Below are 27,075 nucleotides of genomic sequence, written 5' to 3'. Positions count from 1 at the left end.
CTACTACTAAAAGGCTGGAGGCTCAGGGACCAAACATTCTATATTTGTTCATCCACATTTTGTAATATTTCACCCAACAATGTGGATTCTGTCATCATTTAGGCTACGTCCACAAAAAGCCAGAGCTTTCCCTATCCAATCTTTTTTTTCCCCTCATCTCAAGAAATATATGAGTCCACACGAAACCACAAAACCGACACAAAACCGTGTAGTATACATGCCAGACCAGTATGTGGCACTGTAATCCTGCCACAGAGATACACTAAAAACGGAGAAGAAGACTTGGACTATGCACATAAACCTTATGCGCGGTATACAAACGAACATGGAACAATACATTTATTAATCTGTGTTAATGTTAGTTAATAGACAATCGTTCAGTTCTTGTTCATGTTTTAGTTGCTGTTACGTGATGTAGCAGTGTCTGACTAGGGGCGAGACCTGGGTGGATGATGTCATCGTTTCAGAAAGTAGACAAATTCGCTGTCTACACGAAAACTCAAGGGCGGGATGCTTTCAAATTTATCCACTCTGGGACCCGGTTTAAAAGAATATCGGTTTCACTCTCCCAAAACACCAGATACATGTGGACGAAATGGCTATACGATACAAAATTTATGCGTATACATCTAAACGCGTCTCCATGTGGATGGGGCCTCAATCCCCCTTATGTTATTCCAGACCTGAATGACTTTTTCTTCTTTAGAACACAAAAGGAGCAATGTTATTTTAATATAATTTTTGTTTATTATTTACTATTATAGTTTGTACTGTATTAATATTTTGAATTGGCTTGCATTTTTAAATTTTGTTTTCTCTTTAAGTTTAAAGTTTAGTATTCTTGTGCATTTGTCATTTTTAGTTTTTTAAGGATTTCTATTTAGCTTTAATTTATTTCACTTTTAGTTTTAGTAATTGTAGTATTTTTAATAGACATTTTTCATCTATTAATTAATTAATTAATTTTATTTTATTCCAATTAATGAAAATTAATTTAGCCAAAACACTAAAAAGAGAATTGTAAAAAAAAAAAAAAAAAAAAAATTACTGGTCACTGTTTATATACAATTTTTCTTTCTTTCTTTCTTTCTTTCTTTCTTTCTTTCTTTCTTTCTTTCTTTCTTTCTTTCTTTCTTTCTTTCTTTTTTTTTAGAAAACTGGCTTTTATGGGAAGCAGCATAGAATGATAGCGTGAATTACTCACCCATTGTTTGGAGAAAAAAACAACTGAAAGTTTCACACGTAGTGACATGCAGTTTCCAACAGTTTCCATTCAGTAAATCTGACTGAATTCAGATGATTTCAGCAGTTTATAGCAGGATTTTGGGGTTATGCTTCCTTCCATGTAGATTAATAACCATTTAGAGTTAAATGTGTTTGACAACATTTGTAGATCGGGAAGAAAGAGGCGGGGACTGGCAAACATTTAAATATAAAACATTAATAAACAAATGAACAAACACAAAATGAAATTAAAAGTGGCAGCCCCTCATGGATGACTGCCACATAAAACATAACAAAACAACAACATAAAATCACCTCGCAGGCCAGGGGGTACCCACGAGACTGCACTCTACTCCCCCCAGGGGCCCTGTCACGGAGGCCGCAGCACCTCTCATTCGCAGTGCCATGCCATGGTACTGGACATCTTTGGTGGATGGCCCGAGACTCCTCCGCCTCCTGGTGGACAGCGATGGCTCCTCCAGTTGAGGGCAGCTGGCAGCGAGTCCCCTGTTCTCTGCTCCTCGCCAATCATGGTGGATGGCAGCAGGCTCTGGTCTCCTGGCAAATGGTGCCAACTCCTCCGCTCTCTCTTGGATGGCAGCCACACCTCCTCGACCCAGGAGCGCGGCAGTGAGCCCTCCATCCCACTTCGTCTTCCATCGTTCCAGCCCCACCACCTCGGGCAGCCACTGGTCTCAGGTCTCAGCACTGGGATCCCCCTCAGCAGCGAGGGCTCTCTGGCAGTGTGTCCCTCCTTCCTCATAGGTTTTGGCACCAATGTAACAACGTTCGTAGATCAGGAAGAAGGAGGTGGGAACCGGTGAACATTTAAACACAATTTTAATAAACAAATAAACAAACAGACACCGAAAGTAAAAAGCGGCAGTCTCTCACGGACAACTGCCACATATAACATAATAAAACAACAACATAAATAGTCAAGGCCTGGTCCTCTCTCATCTTGCACTGTCATCGCTACTCACTCCACTTCCATGGCTCTTGGCCTGCCCCACCTGTCACAATTTTTTATTTCATTCTTTTTTTTTTTACATTTTCACACATTTAGCAGACGCTTTTATCTAAAGCAACTTACAGTGCATTCAGGCTAACATTTTTTACCTAACATGTGTTCCCTGGGAATCAGACCCACAACCTGTTGCACTGCTAACGCAATGCTCTACTACTGAGCCACAGGAACACACAGTAACAAAACAACAACATAAAATCCAGGCCTGGGGGCTGTTTCATTAAAGACGCTAAGAAAAAAAATTCCAAAACCTGACTTAAAATAACCTAACAAATCAATTGGGACTAAAGCGGTTTCATAAATGACAATTTAAGTTCACGCAATCTCACTAATTCGATCCAGATACAATGAGTCCGGATAATTTGATGTGCATGCTTATTCTTAACTAGCCCTTAATGTTGATCGTGGATCAAATCAATCCACCATGGCATACAGCGAATATATTTGTGCTGTTTGATGCATTTGAGATGTTGTGTTTTCCATAACTGACACATCACAAGTATATTTTTCATCTGTAAATGTTAGAAAGTCTTGCAGATATATCTATTTTGCTGTCAGGAGTGGGCGAGGCTTACGGTAGTGAATGAGCGCTGCTGCGCGCATGCCTACTAAACAGATGGAACGCAATAGAATGATGGTGCAATAATTCTGAATAAAATATGCATTCTGCTAAAATGTTTGTTGTTGGACATTAAATGTGACACATGTAGATTTTTAATCCTACATATAAGTTACTTTTTATCATACAGCCCTACTATCTCAAATGAGTTAATGTGTTCCTCTTATCAGTTAAAATGTAGTCTGATTTCTATTATTTATTTGCATTATTAATTCAGTGGTTTTAACTTTTAATTTAGTGTTTCAAATGCTTTAATGCTTTAAAGAGCAATTTTAGATGATAATGTTTTAATGTTCTACTAAAAACCATAAAAAGTACAGCTGTCATAAAACACGAGAGAAAGGCTGCATGGCTAGAAACTGCTGATCAACTGAATGGGCAAGTAGCAGCTATGTTAAAAAGTTTTCATATATATTAAATATATATATATATATATATATATATATATATATATATATATATATATATATATATATATATATATTATATATATATATATATATATATATATATATATTGGACTGATGTGAGGGTGTCAGTGGTAATATCAATGCATTCCTATTGGTCAGTGTTATAGGTCAGTGTTAGAGGAGCTCAGCTTAGCCTGGCAGTTAGCCTGTCCCGGATTGTGAATTACAAAACAGATTGTGTTAAAGCAACTGAACAACATTAATTAGGAACACAGTGTGTCAATAATGCAAAATGACAATTAAAGGCAGTTCATCATTCAGCTCAGTTCAGTTTAAATAGTATCTGTGCAATCATTTGCAATCAAGTCAACGGTATCGCGTGTAAATGAAGTGTCCCCAACTAAGCAAGCCAGAGGCAACAGCGGCAAGGAACCAAAACTCTATTGGTGACAGAATGGAGAAAAACCTTGGGAGAAACCAGGCTCAGTCGGGGGGCCAGTTCTCCTCTGACCAGACGAAACCAGAAGTTCAATTCCAGGCAGCAGCAAAGTCAGATTGTGCAGAAGAATCATCTGTTTTCTGTGGTCTTGTCCCAGTGGTTGTCTGAGACAAGGTCTTTACAGGGTATCTGGGGCTCATCTAGTTGTCCTGGTCTCTGCTGTCTTTCAGGGCTGTAGAGGTCCCTTCTAGGTGCTGATCCACCATCTGGGGTGAATACGTATTGGATCCGGGTGACTGCAGTGACCATCTGATCTGGATACAGACTGGATCTGGTGGCTACAGTGACCTCGTAATAAGAGAGAAACAGACTAATATTAGCGTAGATGCCATTCTTCTAACGATGTAGCAAGTACATTGGGTGTTATGGGAAGTGTTCCCGGTTCCGGTTTACCTAAGTAATGCAGCCTAAAAATCCTTTAACGGATCTGGATATTAGAAGCATATTAGTGTGTTATGTGTAAGCCAGGTTAAAGAGATAGGTCTTTAATCCAAAATTAAACTCCAAGAGTGTGTCTGCTTCCCGAACAATGTTAGGTAGGTTATTCCAGAGTTTAGGCGCTAAATAGGAAAAGGATCTGCCGCCCACAGTTAACTTTGATATTCTATTTGGTATTATTAAGTTGCCAGAGTTTTGAGAATGCAGCGGATGTGGAGGACTATAATGTAACAAGAGCTTGTTCAAATACTGAGGTGCTAAACCATTCAGGACTTTATAAGTAATAAGCAAGATTTTAAAATCTATACAATGTTTAATAGGTAGCCAGTGCAGTGTTGACAGAACTGGGCTAATATGGTTCTAGTAAGAACTCTAGCTGCTGCATTTTGGACTAGCTGTAGTTTGTTTATTAAGCGTGCAGAACAACCACCCAATAAAGCATTACAATAATCTAACCTTGAGGTCATAAACGCATGGATTAACATTTCTGCATTTGACATTGAGAGCATAGGTCGTAATTTAGATATATTTTTGAGATGGAAAAATGCAGTTTTACAAATGCTAGAAACGTGGGTTTCTAAGGAAAGATTGTTATCAAATAACACACCTAGGTTCCTAACTGATGACGAAGAATTGACAGAGCAGCCATCAAGTCTTAGACAGCATTCTATGTTATTACATGCAGAACTTTTAGGTCCTATAATTAACACCTCTGTTTTTTATATAGACTATGCATTCCTTTAGTTTTTCAAATTGGTATGTTTCGCCTGGCCGCGAAGAAATATAGAGCTGAGTATCATCAGCATAACAGTGAAAGCTAACACCATGTTTCCTGATGATATCTCCCAAGGGTAACATGTAAAGCGTGAAGAGTAACAGCCCTAGTACTGAGCCTTGAGGTACTCCATACTGCACTTGTGATCGATATGATAGCTCTTCATTCACTGCTACAAACTGATGGCGGTCATATAGGTATGATTTAAACCATGCTAATGCACTTCCATTAATACCAACAATGTTTTCTAGTCTATGCAAAAGAATGTTGTGGTCAATAGTGTCGAACGCAGCGCTAAGATCCAACAGCACTAATAGAGAGATACAACCACGATCAGATGATAAGAGCAGGTCATTTGTAACTCTAAGGAGAGCAGTCTCAGTACTATGATACGGTCTAAATCCTGACTGGAAATCCTCACAGACACCATTTTTTTCTAAGAAGGAATATAATTGTGAGGATACTACCTTTTCTAGTATCTTGGACAGAAAAGGGAGATTCGAGATCGCTCTGGAATTAACTAGTTCTTTGGGGTCAAGTTGTGGTTTTTTTGATGAGAGGCTTAATAACAGCCAGTTTGAAGGTTTTGGGGACATATCCTAATGACAATGAGGAATTAATCATAGTCAGAAGAGGAACTATGACTTCTGGAAGCACCTCTTTTAGGAGTTTAGATGGAATAGGGTCTAACATACATGTTGTTGGTTTAAATGATTTAACAAGTTCATACAATTCTTCCTCTCCTATAGTAGAGAATGAGTGAAACTGTTCCTCAGGGGATCTATAGTGCACTGTCTGATGTGATACTGTAGCTGACGTCTGCATGGTTACAATTTTATCTCTTATAGTATCGATCTTAGAAGTAAAGTAGTTCATAAAGTCATTACTGCTGTGCTGTTGGGAAATGTCAACACTTGTTGATGCTTTATTTTTCATTAATTTAGCCACTGTATTAAATAAATACCTGGGGTTATGTTTGTTTTCTACTAAAAGAGACGAAAAGTAATCAGATCTAGCCGTTTTCAATGCTTTTCTTTAGGATAGGTTACTTTCCCGCCAAGCAATACAAAAAAAACTCTAGTTTCATTTTCCTCCAGTTGAGCTCCATTTTCCGGGCTGCTCTCTTTAGGGTGCGAGTGTGCTCATTATACCATAGCGTCAGACTGTTTTCCTTAATCTTCCTTAAGCGTAAAGGAGCAAAATGCTAGAAAAGAGAGAGTCCATAGTTTCTGTTACATCATCAAGTTGTTCTGAGGATTTGGATATGCTAAGGAATTTGGATACATCAGGAAGATTACTTACAAAGCAGTCTTTTGTGGTAGAAGTGATGGTTCTACCATACTTGTAACAAGAAGTAGAATTTACAGTTTTAGCTATATGAAGTTTGCACAAAACTAAATAATGATCTGAGATATCATCAGTTGGCATGACAATTTCAACACCATCAACATCAATTCCATGCGACAGTATTAAATCTAGAGTATGATTTCGACAATGAGTAGGTCCTGAGACGTATTGAATTTCATAATGATCAAGTTTGTCATCTTTCCCAGTGACCTACTCCTGATAATAATTTCATAAATTTTGGCACAATAAAAAGAAAAACACAATGTAATAAACTAGAAATCACTTTCTATTTGGTTTGGAAGGACATGAGGGTGAGTAAATGTTAAAGAAAATTTTAATTTTGGGGTGAACTTTTGTGTCAAGTTTCTGTTCTGCTGAGTTTTGGTTTCTCTGCTTTCCAGTTTGCCTGCGTTCCCTCATTTGGATTTATAATTAAAAACTCATTTTGGACTTTATTCCTTTGTTGTACGCTTGATTACTCAGCCAACGCCTAACATTTTGTTTTGTGGTTGTTTCCCATTTACTATGGTGTCACATTGGGCTACAATTGTGGAAAAGTTGCCTATACAGCATTTGGAATAAAATGCTTGTTTTGCTTAGAGATCAGACTTGGTCCTTACTACCAGAAGTATGTTCATATCACAGGTTCTAAAGTATGACACAGATGAGATTCATGAATGATCTACATCTTCAAATGTTTGGAATAAATTGAGGAAAATGCAAAAAAAAGAAAATAAATGTCTGAGTAGGACCTAAGACATTTTGACAGGGCAATGTCATAGCAGCCCAGCACAAGTGCTTAACTCATCAGCCCATGTTTTGCTTAAGCCTCTCACTTTGGTAATGGATCATACTTTGATTTTCCGCTTCATCTGTTTTCTCACTCAAGCTGTCAGAGTGATTTTCATGTGCTGTTGATCTGCTAAATAGCCACGATTGACGTTGATCAGTTGTACGGGGCTGTACAAAAAAGAAAAGGATTTTCTTGCTCATGATGGAAATTAATGGATCGTTCTGAACCTGAAAGCTTTCATTTACCATCCCAGACATTTAATCACTATGCTACACCACACCTACCTGTAAGCCACTCTGCTACTTGATTTCTCTGAATCTGTTAATTTGGTACCTTATGATCTTAAAGCTTTTTTTTATATTAGTTGTTGTATGTTTATCACAGCAGTTCGGATATGAAATGTTTTTGAAAATGATGTACCACCTGCACTAAACCTAACCAATAGTGTTAAAGGGATACTCAACCCCAAAATGAAAATTATAGGCGGGGAAAGTATAGGAAAGTATAGGCGGGTCCACAACGCGTGTACACGCTGCTTATTAAACACAGGGACGCACAGCAGCACACAAAAATGTCAAATATTACAAATTAAAGGATTGCAATGCATAAGAATTTTTTGTAGGCTAATTAAATATAAAAATGCCTACATGTCATAATGGATAGTCATCGCATGTATCAGAATTAGGCTATCTATTTGCTCGCACACGAGCAGCTCTGTTTCATCTCGGAGACGCATTCTGTCTTTGCGCTTTCCAAATTCCGCCGTGTAAATAGCAAATCCGTCATGGCACGAGCGCAACTGGCTCTTAAAGGCAATGGAAGATGAGACTCTGATTGGTTTATTGCACGTTACGCCCAAAAAACACCCATTACTCATTAAGAGAATAGGGGCAACCTGTTTAGACCATGCGCCCGGGCGCGCCAACCCTTTTTCCGTCGTTAAAATAGCAAAAGTGGATTTGGACACGCCCTGAGTGCACCTGCGCCGTGCGGTTTACACTTTGCATTTAGATCATTAAAATAGGGCCCTAAATGTGACACATAGAATTGTAATCATACATATAAGTAAATTTTTTCATAGCAGTAACTGTAAATCAAATTTAAGCTGCTATTACAGCCCTACTATCTCAAATGAGTTAATGTGTTCCTCTTATCAGTTAAAATGTAGTCTGATTTCTATTATTTATTTACATTATTAATTCAGTGGTTTTAACTTTTAATTAATGATTTAAATGCTTTAATGCTTTAAAGAGCAATTTTAGATGGTAATGTTTTAATGTTCTACTAATAACCATAAAAAGTACAGCTGTCATAAAACACAAGAGAAAGGCTGCATGACTAGAAACTGCTGATCAACTGAATGGGCAAGTAGCAACTACGTTAAAAAGTTTTCTTTAGTTATCTTTAAAAAAATATTTTAAGTTATCTTTAAAAAAATATTTTTTTTGGACTAATAATGAAGTCAACTAATTGTAGCCTATGTGAGGGACAATATCAGTGGTAATATCAATGCGTTCCTATTGGTCAGTGTTAGAGGAGCTTAGCTTAACCTGACAGTTAAGCCAATCTGCTACTTTATTTCTTTGAATCTGTTAATTTCTTACCTTATGATCTTAAAGCTTTCTTTATATTAGTTGTTGTATGTTTATCACAGCAGTTCAGGTATGAAATGTTTTTGAAAATGATGTACCACCTGCAATAAACCTAACCAATAGTGTTAAAGGGATACTCAACCCCAAAATGAAAATTTTGTCATTAATCACTTACCCCCATGTCGTTCCAAACTCGTAAAAGCTCCGTTCGTCTTTGGAACACAATTTAAGATATTTTGGATGAAAACCTGGAGGCCTGTGACTGTCCCATAGACTGCCAAGTTAATAGCAGTGTCAAGGTCTATACAAGGTATGAAAGTCGTTGACAGAATACTCCATCTGCCATCAGACGTGAAATCTGGGTTATATGAAGTGACAGGGACACATTTTGTAAGCGAAGAAAACAAAAATAATGAATTTATTCAATAATTCCTTTGTCAGCGGTCTCCCCTGTGTCTCTCCATATCACTGTATGCTGTGTATGCTCTTCTGTGTCATCCGCCACAAAAATATGCTCTTTCTATATGTATATTTAACTTTAAATAAAAAAAAAACAGCATCCTGTCGCTTCATATAAACCAGATTGCATGTCTGATGGCAGATGGAGTATTCTGACGATGACTTTCATACCTTTTATGGACCTTGACACTGTTATTTATTTGGCAGTCTATGGGACAGTCTCAAGCCTCCAGGTTTTTATCCAAAATATCTTAAATTGTGTTCCGAAGACGAACGGCGCTTTTACGTGTTTTTGGAATAACATGGGAGTAAGTGATTAATGACAAAATTTTCATTTTGGGATGGAGTATTCCTTTAAGCAAACATGAGAGAAAAATGCATTTTCTGTAGCAAACATGCCATTTTGTAGATATTTTATTGTGTTTCTTGTGTTTCACAGAATTCGTACCTCGGATGTACCAGGTTATTTTTTTACTATTCCACATTGAGGCAAGAAAAAAGGGCAAGTCCTCAGTGGTTGAGGAACATTCTCAATTTTTAGCGCTTTGTCACTTTCTAAAATCCAGTTAAACCTTTCCAGTTGACAGAGGTTTCATTTTCACATTTGCAAGTGTGAAGTTTATAACAGGCATTGTAGAATGGCATCAACATGCTGGCAGGAGATCCTCTGCTCCTGAAGTGTTTTGAGTGGTCTGGCAGGAGGGACAGAGAGGAAACCTCAAACTTCCAACAGAAGCTTGATCAAAGCCGCTCTGCCAGGGTCTCCATTGTGTAACCATTGAATGGAAGGATGAATATATCATCTGACACGACTATCAGCAATCCTGGAAATCTCCAGATGAGTCTACAGGGATGTCTTATTGCCTGCCCCGTCCTCCAGGGGAACAGTCGGCCTCTGATTAAGCATTTAGTAAGAGTTGTTGATCCATTTGAGGTCAGGGATCACGTGGGTCCCAGTTTGAAGATGGAGGTATCGATATGAGCTGTGCTTCACATTAGCCTATTTTTTTTTTATTTGTGGGCCCAACTTGTGAAATGAAGACCAGATGGCAGTAGATGATGTTGATTAAAGTTTTTTGAGAATGTTTCTTCATTTTGTCATGGTGCTAGGTCATCTGACATGATGAAATCTTTGATGATGGAATGCAAGTGTCCTTGTTTTGTGGTCTTGCTGCATCCATAAATCCTTTTCGAGAGCTTTGTGTTCTTCCTCAGAGGCTAACATCATGCTGAAAAAAGCAGCTTATACCAGCCTATTACAAGAAAACAGCAATACTTTGACCAACATTCCCAAACTGACTAAATCACATACATTCACACTAACAGAAAACCTTGTTTTGTGGGAAACCCAGCCGTTTTGAATTAATACATAAGTGCCTGGCAAAACAATTCATGCAGAGGCTGTGTATAAACTATGTGAAAAGATAAATGGATGTCATTCAAGCTCTGTTTATTGAACTTTTTTTAGCCTCATCTGTCACCATCATGACAACCATTTTGTTCAACCTGAAGACTGTTTTGAGAATCTCCCATATCCAATTGGCCATTTCCAATCATGATGATCTAATATTTAGATTTGTGTTTTAAATATTTATTGCATTTATGATTTGTATATTTCTATATACCTTATGTAAAGGAAAACATATGCAACACCCTATTGTAATGTCCAATATGTCATTATGCTAAATTAAATTAGACTGCCTGCATAATCAGATGAAGTGGATAAAATGGCTCTTTAGTCTTCCGTTTGTCATTCTAAACAAACAAGGCTTCTTCACCTCCCAGTGAGCCTGATCATTTTTGTTTTACTCATTAACTCCTCTCTTCCGTCTTCCCCGCAGTGGAATCATATGCAAATCATGTTACATTCATTAACCGCCACTGTACTCTGTGCAAAAACAGCTCACATCACATAGGTTTCTAATTGCGGAGTTTACTCTGGCCCTGCCAATTGAGCCTCCTTTGTTTTTTAATCATGTAAAATCGGGGGTGTGTTGAGCGGGCAGCACTGTAAATCCTGCGGCTCTCAGAGGAAGATTGTTCCTCTCTGTGCCCTTTATGTATTCCAGCTGCATAGATGCACCAGTGTAAGTCCAGGGAATCATGAGTTGTAGTAATCTCATGCCTCACAATCTCATGATAATGCTGATGTTTCAGTCTTTGAAAACTGAATTTGATATTTGTTTTTTAACTAATTAATTTTGCATGGTTATTGATTTTCTTTTGATGATCTTTATGTTTCCGGAGAAGAAAGAAAATGACAATTCAAAAAATACTGAAATTGATTGATTGATTTACTTTTGATTTAATTTTAAATGTTTTTTGATTTTTTTTTTTTTTTTTTTTTGTCATTTTAAAGTTTTATCTAAATCAAAATAGATAAAAAAAAAATAAAGAAAAAATATAGACAATAATCAATACAATCAAATTGGGTAATTGTTCATTTAAAAAAAAAATAATGCCTTATAATTTTAAGGTTTCCGAAGTCAAACATATGAAAACAAGAGAAAGAAAAATGATGAGAAAATAATCAGTACAATCAAATTGTTTTTTGTTTAATTTTATTTTTTAAGATTTAATGAAATTTAAAAAATTAATCTAATCAAAATTATCTTAAGAATGATGAAAAATAGAAACAATAATCAGTACAATCAATTTTTTTTTTATATATATTTCAATATAAATTTTTTATATATTTAATATTTTTTTATAGTTTTATCTAAATAAATCTAAATCTAAATCAATATTTTACAAAACAATATAATAAAAATAATAAAATTATAGAGAATAGTCAATATGATTAAATCTGTATTTGATCTATTTTTGAAATAATTGTAAACATTTTAAGGACATAAACAATTTAAGTCCTTTTGAAGTTACTGGCAAAGAAAAATCTAAATCAAAAATATAAAAATTAATCAGTACTATCAAATATTTCATGTTCTATTTTCTTTCTTTCTTTCTTTTTATTTTTAGATGCTTTTGTCCTTATTAGGACAGGACTGATCAGTATAGAGCTGTACATTTTATTTTTTATTTTATTTTTAAAGGAAAAACTGCATTTTGTTGTTAATGTCAAATGCTGGATATCCAATAAAACATTAGATCTTAATGCAGACCACTAACTGTATTGCTAGCTGAGAATCACGAGGTAGCGGATCAATCGTAAGTATAGTAGCGTGACCAAACGTGCCATTTTCCCAGGACACGTCCTGGCCAGGATTTCTGTATTGCCTAAAATATCCACGTTTTGGCTTTGTTTGCGCTGCGCAGACCAATTGTTGTATGACAAAGTACAATGAGAGCTCTAGATAGCAGACGGCTTCTTGTGCTTTTGAATCGCTCTCACAATACTTTGATGTCATACACCGATCGGTATGCTCAGTGCTGCTTCAAGTCAAACACTAATATGTACACGTATTTGCATCGCTTTGACCGTTCTCTGTAGAGCCCACCTTCTCACGCACCACGATTGGTCGATTACGTACAATGTCTGCATGTTATTGGTCAAACGATCATTACCTTCATTAAGTATGAAAACAGGAAACCAAAGCCAAAACCTGGATATTTTAGGTAATATAGAAATCCTGGCCAGGACGTGTCCTGGAAAAATGGCACGTTTGGTCACCCTGAAGTATAGAGCTCTGATGTGGATGTGTTTTTTGCCACTGAGGCATGAAATGCGCTCCGAATCGGCGCCATTACAACCAGTATTGAGTCTTTGATTTAGCAGCTGGAAGAGAAACTCCTACCAACAGAGCTAAATGATCTAAATCTGGAGGACCGCCTAGTCCAGGTGGGCCCAGTTTCACACTCACTATTTCTCCTGTTAAGTTTTGCAGCATTTAATCATTTACGGCACATGTATGGTGCGAGGTGCTTCCAAACATTTTGGTTTGGTCTAAATGCATTAAACCGCAACATAGCTAGTTTCCCATCTCTTAATTTTCCTCTGGCAGCGCATGATTTTATGTCCTCGGTTGTTGTGTTTGTGTGTAAAATGTCCAGCTGAACTCATGTGTGTCCTGTAGAGTTCAGTATTGAGGTTTGCTGGCTGCAGTTTTGACATTGTGATGTGATTGAGCTTAACCGCTAGCAGGTGGGCTGAAAAACTAGAGGCATGAGTGACACAAGGTGGTGGCGTGTGAAGGGGCCTCTGGTGGGAAGAGAGAACAGTGTGTGTGTGTGGATAGTGTAAAAACATAGAAGAATAAACATGTTTGAAGTTAGCATTTAACTAGTACGAAGTGAGATTGTGCAGGATGTTTACTAGCCTGGTGTTTACATGCTATTTTATCAAAGCCAAGGACGAGTAGCTATGAATATACAACATTTTCTAAGCTGGCTAGCCCTCAAAAGGTTAAACAGCCATAAGGTAGCCACATCAAACGTGTACATAGAGCCAAGATGAGTCAAAAGTCAAAAACAACAAGGATAGAGAAGTTTCAAATGGGTAATTTTGTGTGCAATGAAGGGAGGCATGGAGACCGGAGGTGGCTGATCAAAGCGGCCGGGTTGGGGGTGCACAGCTTGATTAAGGATGGAAAGTAAAGTCGGGGGCTAGGCCATTTAAGGCTTCATAGACCAGCAACAGTGTCTGGAATTGAATTATACCAGATACTGGCAGCCAGTAACAGGACCTGAGCAGATGTGTAACCTGAGAGTATTTCCAGAGGTTAAAGGCAAGTCGAGCGGCAGCGTTCTGGATGCACTCAAGGGTATTACGTGCTGGTAACCTGGAAATCAGGGAATCGCAGTAGTCGTAATGTGATTATTTGTTCATTGCTAGGCATTTTTGGAGGGAAAATCTACATGAAATCAAAATAAATGTACCCTATTTACTACATTACTGTGCTTGTCATTTCAAAGAAAAATGTCTTTGTTTGAAGAGATTTTGTTTTTATTTCAAATCTTTGTTTGAAATATAATAACTTTCTCCACCACTGGAAAAAAAATTCGGGTGATGATATCAAGGACAACTCCTCCTGTTCATATAGAAACCATGCCCAGCTAGCTATGATTATCCCTTCTGGTACAGTACTGGGCAAGGAACTGTGTGAAAATAAGTCTTTATCAATAAAAAACTGACCCATAATCATAATTTGTGTGAAAAGTAAGCTGTTGGCATTTTACTGCCTCTAGTGTTCATTTCAAATGGAAACTGCAATGAATTGAAAATACGTTTTTCAAAAATAGACACACATTTTTCCAATGAGCCTAGGTTGCAAATTCACATTATGGGAGTAAAATGGGTTGCAGATGCTGTTTCACACTGATTTTAAATGGATTTCAAAGTATTACACTTATTGGTTGTGTTATCAAAATTAGCCAAAATATTTAATAAACAAACACACAAGGGACTTCAAATCCTGCAGAACTTTGCAGAACTTTCTAGTGAATTGTGTGGGCATAGATTCAATGTTTGGGACTAGTTATTGCTAACACGCTTGATTATTGGACTCAACCAATCCAAACACAACAGTAGGAAAACAGCTTTTTTGGCATGGTTTACCATAAATACACACAGATTTGAACAAATTTAAAGTGTTACATTGCAAATGTTGAATGCAGTGAGTGAGATATTGTGATGTGGGGTTTTATTTATTGTGTTATAGTTGTATGAGCATAACTAGACAATTTTTATTCAGCATCTACTCAAGGGTTTACAATCTCTCTTTGCTGCTATGTGATGGAGTAATTTGTTTGATACTCAAGAATGAGGCTGCAAATAATGTGTGTTTGCATTTGATAATACATAACAGATAGTCTGTATACACCAAGGAGGCGTCAGGAAGGCCACAGCGGATTCCTTAGCGACTCTGTGAAATTCTTTGTGGTTATCAAAGACATACAAAACACTTACTGCATATTGTTATAACCTCTTTCTTTGTTTCTCGTTTTTTGTTCAGCGCTACCCCATGCAGAGGTGCAGTTGTGCGTGATAACTCCTTACAGGAATAACTACATGAGCTCAGCTAGTTATCAATTAACACATCTACACAAAACTCTTAGGGATAGTAATGGTTAATTATTGCACTGAGGTTTTTTATGGAGCCAAGTCAAATTAATTTCCTTAACCAAATATTTTTCTGTCAAAAAAAAAAAAAAAAAAAACACCCATAAATTGTTTACTTAAGATTAAAAATGATATTATATTATATTATATTATATTATATTTATTATATTATATATATTATATTATATTATATATATAAATTTTATGCAGTTTATCTTCCACATATACCAGTGTGAAATTAATTTTTGATGGCAAGCTGTACCTTAACTGAACTTTCAGCACTTCTTATCTGGCACTGAACCGGCTCTATGTAGTGACACCCAGAGGCCAACAAAAGGGAAGTTGTTTATTCCAAACATTACAAGAGGATTTGCCTTTAAATGATGGAGGGACTATGTACATTTCCTATACATCTGTCTCTCTCTCTTTCATCTTTCTCAGGTCGGTAAGTGTGTGAACATGCCAGAGCTCAGCTCGGGTCATGAGCCTGTGTAAATATGACTGTAAGTCAACATAGATCATCATTTTATCTGTGATACTTTAGCCAAATGTCTGTGGTCGAGACACATCTTTTGAAAATCAATTTGCTGTAAATGTGAATCTTGTAAGGTAAATCATATCTAATGGCCTTGGATATTACCCTTCCAGCTCATAATGACACAGACAGAGACAAAAGAATAGGTAAATATGGAAACCAAGCTGTCAAACCATAGCCAAAATTAAATCGAATGACCTTAAAATGGCTAACAAGGAGAGTCAGGGTGTTTTGCTAGCCCTGGCTTGTTTTCTACGTTCCTAATGTTCTTTTCTCTTTTCATATTTCATGTTTATCATCTGGGCGCACATATGTGTTTTCTTTTTCCTTTCTGCCCACAGATGGTTATGATAAGAAAAATCCATCTCTTCTGTAAAATGAGGTCTAATTCCAGGCAGGTTGTTCATTCCTGCCTTTTAAAGAAATCCAGGGGATTAATGATAAAAGCTCTTCATCATTCATCATCTGTGCAATAAAGTTTTCAGCATACCTTGTAATACCATACTCCTCTAGAGATAATGGTACAGTGGGTATAGAAAAGAATCAACCCACAATCCCCCCTCCCTTTTTAAATAATCACATTTTGTTGCAACCTGAAATGAAGACGGACATAATTTTTGTTTTATCCATCTGTATTTACTCAGTGCAACTTATAACAGCCAAGTGAAAGATACAAAATACCTTGAAGTTTCTGAGGCCACATGGAAAAAGGTGTTTTGGTCAGATGAGAATAAAGTTTCATTATTTGGCCTCAAATTATCTGGTGGAAATCTAGTACAGCTCACCATTCAAATAACAGCATTCCTACAGTAAAGCATGGAGGTTGTGATATCCTGTTATGAGGCTGTTTCTCTGCAGCAGGGACTGGAGCACTTGTCAGGATAGAAGGAAAAATGTATGGGGCAAAATAAACTCAGATTCTTGAGGAAAATCTGCTGCCCTCTGCAAATCAGTTGTCAGTGGGAAGAAGGTTTACCTTCCAACATGACAATGACCCGAAGCACACAGCAAAACTGAGCACACAGTCGTTGAAGGAGAAAAAGGTGAATGTCCTTGCACGACCCAATCAGAGCCCAGACTTAAACCCCACTGAACATCTGTGGAATAACTTGAAGACTGCTGTCCACAAACGTTCACCGTCAAATCTAACTGAACTTGAGCAGTTCTGCAAAGAAGAGTGAGCAAATATTGCAAAGTCTAGATGTGCAAAGTTAGTAGAGACAAATACCAACAGACTAAAGGCTGTAATTAAAGCAAAAGGTGCTTCAACAAAATACTGACACAAGGGGGAGATCCTTTTTCCAACTCACTGATTCTGTTTTTCTATTTTTTTTTATAATTTTTATTTTTCTGATATGTTGGTGTTATATCTTTCACAAGGATGTTATAAGTTGAAACAGCTGGATAAAACAAGGCCTGTCTGTCTTCATTTCTGACTGCAAAGCAACATAATATGAATATTTTAAAGTGGGGTGAATCTTTTCTATACCCTCTGTAACATCAAGTATTATCGTTGGTTATATGCCTCTTTAACTTGTGGCCAGATGATTTGCACAGTAAGGTGACAAACTGAATTTAGAATTTTCAACAGTTTCTGTATTTTTAAATCTGTGACTAAAAAGTGATTTTTACTTAAATTATTTTTTAAAAATATACAATTACTTTAAATGTACATGCATTTTCTTAAATATTATATAGATTTAAAATGTGAAATATATTGATTATTCATGCTATTGCTTCCAACAACCACATGTAAACCACAATAAATAATAATACAACAAATTACATTTACAGTTACAGGAAAAAATCAGATGACTAACTTGTAATACTAAGTCTTAGTAGTTTATGCAAAATTAACCTGGTTTTTTTTTTTTTTTTCAGCAATAAAGAACATGTACATTTTTCATTGGCATACCAACACTCTAGTCAAAGTCTTTCAAACTATTTTACACTTACCATGGTGGTCATGCTAATAGGCTGATGGTGATATTTAAGGTTCTTATCCCGGTTTGTGAGTTTTGTGGTCTACCGGGGTGGAGAGGGGCGGTTTGTTTTGGAATGGAAGGCTGCGGCGAGGAGGTGGAAAGGACAGAACCGCCACAGGATGGCTTGCCCTGTTTCCTCTCATGTTTGGCACTTTTATGAGAGAGAATCCGTTCCCTGAGATTCAGGCGATCTACAGTGTATTGTGCAATGGTGGGGTGTGCGCTCTGGAAGATCTCTCTTCATAAATGAACACATTAGTCACTGTTGGGTCTGCCCCCCATCCTTAGATATAGTAACTGAAGCTCAAGTCAGAGACTCGCATCTGCCTTCATAATGGATGCCTCTGGTATTCTCCTTGTGTGGTGCGGAAGGAGGAAATTCACGCTGCACCTTTGTTTTACCCATAAATCTCTGCAGTGAAACAATACTCCCTGCGGTCAGCACATACTAATCATCATCCATCTCTCTCCCTCTTTAGTTTTCTGTTGCGATTATCTTCAGAAAAAAAGCTGAACTCTTAGCGAGGTCTTAATGATTCTTTAATGCTCGGAAACTTGTAATAGTTGGTGGAGCTTGAAGCTCATCTTTCCCCACCTTGACGCTGTTGTGTGTCAACTCCGAGCGAGGTCTGTTGCTAATCATATTCTTTACAGTCCTCTCCATTTAAGCTTAAAAGTAAGGTAGGCTATGCTTTCCACAACCAAGGCATTTTATATCTTATTTTTAAACATATGTATTTTCATCACCATTTATGTTCCTAGTTTGCCCTTCAAGTCGAGTCAGTTAAAACAGAAATGTATTGTAGTTGAAGAAATCATTAAACCAATCACTCATTAAATCAGTTTGTTTAAATGTTTTCAAAAGAGGTCTCTCATGCTCACCTAGGCTGCATTTATATTTATACTATTTATATTGTTTATATACTATATATATATATATACTTTTTAATATATATATATATATATATATATATATATATATATATATATATATATATATATATATATATATATATATATATATATCAGTATAACACACTGACCCCATACTTTTGAACTGTTTGTTAGCCGCACCAAAAGCTAAAAATAGAAGGCAAACATAATGAAGACCATAATTAGGTTGGCAGCAGCAGATTACAGATAAATTCACATAAAATAAAAATAATAAATTAATTTATATAACAAAGTCGAAAACAGTGACAAACGGCAGCATTTAACTAAATATTTTGCTGCCAAAAAGACTGCAAGGGACTTCTGTGCAACCACTCATATGAATCACATTTTTAATGAGTTCATTTATACAAAGTGTCCAAACAAACCAATTAATTACAATGAATCATACTTCCCAAGGTGCTTCCCAAGTGATTGTCAATTTGTCACGTCTGGTTAGGACACCGTGTTACACTAGATCAACATCCTTGTTGGTCCAGGAATAACATACATATTGACCAATCGGTGGCCTCAGTCATTTTAGGGTTAGAGCCAGTAACAACATTTTTATCAACCAGTGGTTGCCCTCTCTACTATAAGGTTTAGATTTAGGGCAAGGGTTTGGTTAAGGATAGTGATATATTAGCTGATTGGCAAATACGATTGTGTTCAAGGACGCTATTGGCAGGACAAGTTCTGTTTGGGTAACTTGTTCTGTTAAGATTTTCCTGAAAAAGACTAAAATCAGTTGCATTTGCTGAAGTCTGAGCTAATCTGAGATTTTTAAGATACTGATCATAAATTGTAGATCAATATACCACTCTAAATAATACACTTTGAGTTTGTTTAAAGGGATAGTCCTCCTAAAAATTATAATTCTATCGTTGTTTACCCTCTATACTGTCTTCAGAATTGATCCTGTTGTGTTCCATGGAAAGAATGTCATTCATGTTTGAAATGAGCAAATAATGACAGAGTTTTCATTTTGTATGATCTATTTCTGAGCATATACTGCAAAACGTCTCCTTTAAATTCTCAGAATAATTCAGTAAAGTACTGGGCTTATTTCAAGTCTTATTATTCTAAATATAAAGGTAACAATAACTCTGAGAAGGTACAATATTTTGCAAATAGAGGTTAGCATGAAGACTTTTTTTTTTTTTTTTTTTTTGTACTTTTCCATTGGGACCTGTTCATGAGAGGAGTGGACAAAGGAAAGTACACAGTGATTTGTTTTCATTTGTTTGACTGAGATGACTACTAATTAGGTATCTTTTGCCATGTGAGGTCAGTTCTTACCAAGCTATGCTGAGAAATCCACATTGTTATTGAAAGATCTACCAGGAAACTTTATGTTGGAAGAATATTACTGGAACGGGAGAGGAAGGAAAGGCCAAAGCCGACACGAATAAGTCCCTCTTGAGTAAACAGGAGCATTGGAATTAATCAAAGAGCCTTTCTTTCTTTCTCTCTTTCTTTTTTTTTTTTACATGTGAAATTGGCTGAAAAACTTTATCAATTCTAATTTGAGAGTTTACATGGAGGAAAACACATTTCAGAAAGTGCAGAACATGCAGATTTTTGAGGTTTGTTTCTCTCTATCTCTCAACGTAGGAACACATATGCTGAATGCTGTTTTCCCACAGCCTGTTCACATATTTACTGCAACTTTCAGCATTACTTTTTGCAGAGGATGAAAATATTGTGCATCAAAACAGCAAAAGAAAGAATTCAAGGTTTGTGTAATTCATTTTTTTTGCTTATGCCACTTAATTGATTTACTTATTATTTATTAGTATTATTATTAATATTTAAAGTGTCCCTATTATGCCATTTTTAGGGTTCCTAATATTGTTTAAGGAGTCTCCTACAATAAGTTTACATGCATGCAAGGTCAAAAAACACTTTCATTTTCTAAAAATATGCATTTAATATAACCTCATTTTTCAGCGATTCTCAAACGATTTGTTGTTAAGCAGTTCAAAGATTCAGTCTCTCCTTTTCATGAGCCTACTCTGTTCTGATTGGTCAGATGGCCCAGTATGTTGTGATTGGTCTACACTGTACAGTGCTTGTCGGAAACAATAAAGCCTTTGCCGTAGTTCCATATTTTGAATGCTCGATAGAAAATATGAACATCAGTTATTAATGATACTTACAGGTTGTGATTCATTGGAGCCAGCTGGTCCAAATAAACTGGGTACTGAGCCATCTTTCATCTTTCAGAGATTAGAGAAGCAGTCGTCAGGAAAATTACGTGTATGTGGAATTCATCTGGCCAATGTAGAACATAGGCGGGAATTATGCAAATGTGTAACCCAGTAACGTGTAGGTGTCACGCATGTGGAATTCGAATTACTAATAACTCGTTTAGGCTGTACAGAGTCTATTCTTTATTTTGGGAGACAATAACTTTATTTATCTTGCACTTCTGGCTTCACAGCTTTGCAGATCATTTACATTCACATAAAGCTACATTACACACTGAATGAAAGGCAATATTGAAAATGACATAATGGGGCACTAACACATAAATTGTGTTAGGTTGGTTCAACTTAATTTACTAAGTAACTGTAACTATGTTACTGTAATGGAATTAATTAGCGGAATAAAACAAACAAAAGACATCTTACCATATTGCAATTCAAACTGATCAACCTACAACAATGTTCCATGAGGTCACCTTGACAAGATTATAAATTTTCTCACAATATAGCACACCCACAAGACTTGAATGAAACAATTTACCTTCATTGTATTTGTTTTAGTTAAGTTATTTCACCTAAAATGTTTACATTCATCCACAAAACAGATTTTTTTTCAATTAACATGGTTTTCTTTAAACTTAAAAGTGCAAATACTTTGTACATGTTAAAGGCATGGCTCTTCTAAAAAAAAAAAAAAAAAAAAAAAAAAATACAAAAAAAAAAAAAAATTGTCATAATTTATTTACCCTTGTGTCATTCCAAACCTGTAAGACTTTCTTTATTCGCAGAAGAAGAAGATATTTTAAACAATGTTTCAGCTTTTTTGTCCATAGTAACTGGTGTCCAAAAAATAACCATGGTCCCTATTGACTTTCATTGCATCGACAAATATATAAGTCTTAAGTTGTGTTCCAGAAGAAATTACATGAAGGTGATTAAACAATGACAGAATTTTCATATTTGGGGGTGAACTATCCCTTTAAGTGTTTAAAGGAGCAATGATGGTAATTCATGGATTGCCCTTTGTGCATTCAAATGTGAAAGCTTTAAATTACTGGTCCAGATATTTATCCACTTCACCAGAACATTCAGAGAAAAGATAATATGTGCTTGCTGCTCTGCAGTCTTGTTACGCCATGTACACATGTAACAGGCTTTGATGGATACTCTTCATCACCGCTGGTCTGGTGGTTTGGGTTTGGAGATCTCTCCTGGGCCTGTGTTTATTCAGCTTTAAACCAAATAAACCCAGAGTAGCAGATCTGTACTGGGACACAGGATGCAGGCCTCAGCCCTCACAACCCATCCTGCCCAGCTTGGTCAAAATCTTCTCTTTTCATCTTAGTGCCTTTGGTCCCTCTATCCAAAACAATCTCCACATCCATTAGCACTTTAGGCCCTTGCTACGGTTTGCCAAAGTGGTTTTCCAGTTTAGGTTGATTTTATTGATGTTTTAGAATGTAAAAACAAAAAGTACAGAACTATAAATGTTAAATGCCTGAAATATGGTCATGTGGTTAAAACACAATCTCAAGATATTTTCACATTAAAATACACCAGTCTGATCAAACAAGGTGACTTGACTAGTAATTGATTTCACTGGAGTTTGAGATATTGCTATGCTAAAAGCACATTACTTTTTTTTTTATCAGTAACTTGCAGTAATGAATGAGTGCAATTGTTTATAATCAGCATTGTTCTCCTATTGTCCCCTGTTACATTTGTTAATTTACTGAACTTGTCACAAGGTCTTCTGGCATTGGCTTAGTTTTAAAGGATACTTGAGTAGGTACCTTAGAATTCGACTAAAATGTGGTATCCTGGAGGCTAGTTACCTATTTATTTGTAGCAGCCCACACTTCAGGTACATGTCTGTGACATCTTTAAAATGCTGCCTCCTCAGGTATCTTACTTGTTTTTGGAACGTAGAAGAATGGGAACGTTGAAGGACATCTCTGTGAAAATAAGCAATGGCTTCTTAGTGCAAGAACTTTGGTTATGAATTCTGAAAGATATTCTTGGTCTAAAAACTGACATTATGCATATTTTCAGCTGAGGAGGATATTGTTTTAAGTATAAAGATAATCTCAGGCTTCAGAAAGAAATTTCTTTTAGGCAAGAGAAAATGTCTTTGAGAGGTGAATGGGTTTTATCCTTGGTAGGATTCTTTCCTGTCTTCTGGGTTAATTTTCTCAGCTTTATCCATCATGATTACATTCAGTCCTTTCCACTGTTTTCTCATCAGTCCACCTCTCTCTCTCTCTCTCTCTCTCTCTCTCTCTCTCTCTCTCTCTCTCTCTCTCTCTTAGAGTGCAGTTATTGTGCAGGAGACTCATACTGTAGTTTCACAGCCTCTCTGCTGCATACTGCAACATGCACTTACGGAAGTGCTGCCATCTGAGCCAATACAACTAGAATACATAACGAATGAAGGCTGAAGATGATGGGAACATATTGTTTTAACTACAGCATTCAACCAGTCTGAGAATGTACTAATACAGGAGACTTGTTTAGATTCTCTCTGTCTATGAGAAACAGCCCATTGTTTCTGGAGTGCTGCTTTTTCAACATAAATTCAGTGAGTCTGTTGTGGTTGATTGCTGGCAGGAACATTAGCTCGGTGGCAAACGGGCTTGGTAAGTATTTTATTTGTTATTTTTATTTTTAGATGAAAAAAACATGTAGTAAGTATAGTGAATGAGTAGAACAGTACTAGTGAGCTTCAGTGCTAATCAGTGATTCTGTTTCAGTGATTGAGCTATGATTATTTCATACAGGATTTTTTATTTATTTTTTCACTTGATATTTTCATAAGGAAATCTCCTCTCTATATGGTTGTGTGTTCCTGTAGGTACAGTGGTTGTAATTCAGTATATACAAATTAGGGCTGTGAATCATTTTAAAAAGGTGCACTAATTAACTGCACAGATTTTTTTTTTTTTTTTTTTGATTGATCATATTAGTGCAATTGTCACAGTATCAAAGTATAGATAAAAATATTAAATGAATGCTTAACGCATAAAACATTAAACATTAAACATTTTAAACAGTAATGCAGAATCTTTAGATTAATATTTTAACAGATTATTTGCATTAATTGTAATGTATTAAACAGTCCACATTAATCACAGAAATCTAGAAATATTTCCAGCTCGCCCTCATGGGGGCAGCCATGTTGAAGTCACATGACAAAAACTGCTTATTTTATCTAGGTGATCCCTATATTTTGACACTTTCAATCAGAATATATGAATCTTGGTTGAACTAGGTATTGCAGTCCAAATTCACATTATTGGAGAGGGTTTTTTCACCCGGCCCCTCCTCCTTAGACTTGACGCACACGCAGGTTGCCAGATTGACGACACCAACAGGAACGAGTGCACTTGATGAAATACGCTGTGTTTTCCGCCAAATGGCAACCCAGGGTGTCAAAAGGGTGTTTACAGTTGGGTAAACTGGCAGTGGGCGGGTTTCACAAACCAAAACAAAGACCGGCATTCCGGCCAGGAACGCACATTTTCAAAAGTGAATAACTGACTGTAGCATTGTTTTTCAGATAAACAAGTATGTTAAATTAGCATGTTTCTAAAATATCTGCAAACATATTATGGTATTTTAATGCTTTATTAGAGTCAAAATCTTACATACAGCACCTTTAACAAGCATGCAATTGATGCAATGAACCTGATGGTTCCTTCCCATGAGAGTTGTTCTCAGTTGTACTGAAGAGTGTGAGGGCAGACACAATACAGACTGGCATACTGGATGTGAATCTGTTCCAAATGGACAAACTATCTTCAGAAAGACAAAGGCCCATTGAGTGTTGGCTGAGTGTCTTTGCCAAGAGTGGATTATGTCCATTTTAGTGACATCACAAAATAAAGCAGGCTATTCCACAAGCAAAGCTCCTCTGAATGGCACTGTTATCAGCACCTCAATATGCAGTTTGGCTCGGACCAGGGGGTTTGAGGTTCCCTGAGGATTGCTGTAACACCTTCTCTTTTGCTGTATTATGTCATAGAGGAAATTGTTTACTGTTGTTTATAGCAACGTTTTTCAGCCTAATTGGCTGTCAGAAACTTGTATAGGCCTTTGGCATTAATAGATGCTAGTTAGCTGTGTGTATCACTAATAAAATCACCCTCTTCTCATATGGCTTTGAATAGGGCTGATTATATCCATTGCTTGAATTCATTGGGAGTTGATTGTCAAAGCTGTTGGTGGGATAGTGATGGAGTTCATGTCACATGGGGTTTTAAAAGCCTATAGTTTATCTCACCTCAGTGCAGTGACTCCTAAAAGACATGTAGACTTACACGTATATAAATGACAGCTGTGTTCCATGACTTTTGGAGTACAAAAAACATCTGTAATGTATGGAGCCAGTGCACACTCCTTTATAACATCTTTATACTAACTTCGTTCCGATTCTTAAATACCTTTTTAACTTAAACATTGATTTTGTAGTTTTCAATAATTGTTATTCATAAATTAATTGTTTGTATTTATTTATCAAGATGTATTAATTTGTTTTAGTATATTTATTTATTTTTATGTTTGTGTATAATCTTATTTATATTTAATTACATTTACACATAACTCTACAAAAGTTTGGGGTTGGAAGGATTTTTTTATGTTTTTGAAAGAAAACTGCAAGGATGCAATTATTTGATCAGAAGTACAGTAAAAAAAAAAATACAAAACAAAACAAAACAAAAAACAACAACAGTGATATTGTGAAATATTAAGTTTTTATATTAGATTAGATTAGATTTTATATTATATTAAACTGGTACATTATTTACAGACAGAATGATAAAAACAGTGCATCCCAATACCTTGTAGCAGCAATCCAAACAGATCAGAGCTGCCTTTTTCTGCCAGCCCTTATCATTTCATTTGCAAAATCTGCATCAGATGGTTCAAGGACAAGCCGCCTGGGACTGAGACTACATACAAATGTTAAAGTTGACTGTGCAATCTCTTCAAAAAGAGACATTTCCAACTCGAAAGACATTAGCATTAGGACATACTTTTGGAATGCAACTAATATACGGTTATTACTGTCTTGTCCCTCTGCAGTCTGTATGATCCTTCATTTCCTCATTTGTGACAGATTTATTTTGAATCTTGCTTGATTTGCTGCATGGCTGTTAATCCAGCCTGGGAACTGGAAAGGCAGTTAGTCATGTGTGCCCCTGTGTCCTCACAGGCCTTTCAGCAGCTCTGGCTGAAGGACTCTGTAGTATTGATAGTCCCCTTGCTTTGTGTCAGTAAGGGCTCACGGCCAATCCCAGTGCTTTGTCTCAAGACAGATGCTTCTTTAGTTGACAAGCAACACGGTTCATGCTTATTTATTAACAATTAGATGTTCCAAAAAAGCTCTCTTCTGTGGGCCTTATGTTTGGCAGACCAGGCGTTGAGGTTCGCCAAGAGTTGCAAGGATGTGGGAAAAGAGTATTTTAATTAGTCTGGGGGTGGGGGGAATTTCTGAATTATTTTGTAGAGTTTACCTTCATTCATTTTCTGCTTTTAGTTTAATTTAACATATTTAGAGACAATGGGCCTCATTTACGAAACGAACGTACGACTCAATGCAAAACTTAGAATTTATCAATATGGACGCGAGCGGTGGCTACGATCAAATCTCACATCTGGTCTCAGCTCGTGTACACAAGTTTTTGAGCTACATTTACTTGTGAGCAGCATAGTAAATCCAGTGGAGAATTGTAGAACGACAGCATTTTGTTCATTTTTATTTTCCTGACTGGCAAAGGAAGCTCATTAGTCAATCGTTAACCAGTAAGATTAGAATGTTTTTTTTTAGTATTTATTTATTTTTTTTACACAGGGCTTTAGCTTTATATGCACGAATAGCAGTGTAAACAACAGACCATGAGGATTTAATCATTGCATCATGCACCTGCAGCGCTTCTGTGAAAGGAGAAAAACAGAAAATAAGTCTATAAAAGGAATAAAATAAATAGGATCACACAAAATATATAACAGGCTATAATATAATTAACAGATTAACAAAAGAAAAAAAAACACTGCAAAAAGTATAGGCTACGCTTGTTTTTGTGACACTCTTAATGTATTGTATTTCTTTTCTTTATATATTTATTTGATTTAATCCATCTGATCACACAGGCGCCTCGTGCACACACAAACAACATTAGTTCTAGCGTTGCCTGACATTTCAGCCATTCATCATCAAAC

The 27,075-nt window shown here is 36.4% G+C and overlaps 1 protein-coding gene across 6 annotated transcripts in view; it reads left to right on the top strand.

Moving 5' to 3' along the window:
- The window catches only part of LOC109087047 (FH1/FH2 domain-containing protein 3-like), a 165,126-nt gene that overhangs the window by 51,636 nt on the left and 86,415 nt on the right, over positions 1 to 27,075 (top strand). The window contains exon 1 of one of the 6 annotated variants that reach the window (XM_042772283.1): positions 23,196 to 23,492. The exons of the other annotated variants lie outside the window; for them this stretch is intronic. Within the exon in view, the coding sequence (XP_042628217.1) occupies positions 23,384 to 23,492 (109 nt within the window). The 5' untranslated portion in view covers positions 23,196 to 23,383. Of the gene's footprint in view, positions 1 to 23,195; positions 23,493 to 27,075 lie in introns of those variants that run through there. 6 annotated transcript variants of the gene reach the window in all.

Source organism: Cyprinus carpio, chromosome A16 (genome assembly GCF_018340385.1).
Source record: "Cyprinus carpio isolate SPL01 chromosome A16, ASM1834038v1, whole genome shotgun sequence".
Lineage (NCBI taxonomy): Eukaryota > Metazoa > Chordata > Actinopteri > Cypriniformes > Cyprinidae > Cyprinus > Cyprinus carpio.
Note: the sequence above shows the minus strand (reverse complement) of the source record. Positions and strands in the feature narration are given on the sequence as shown.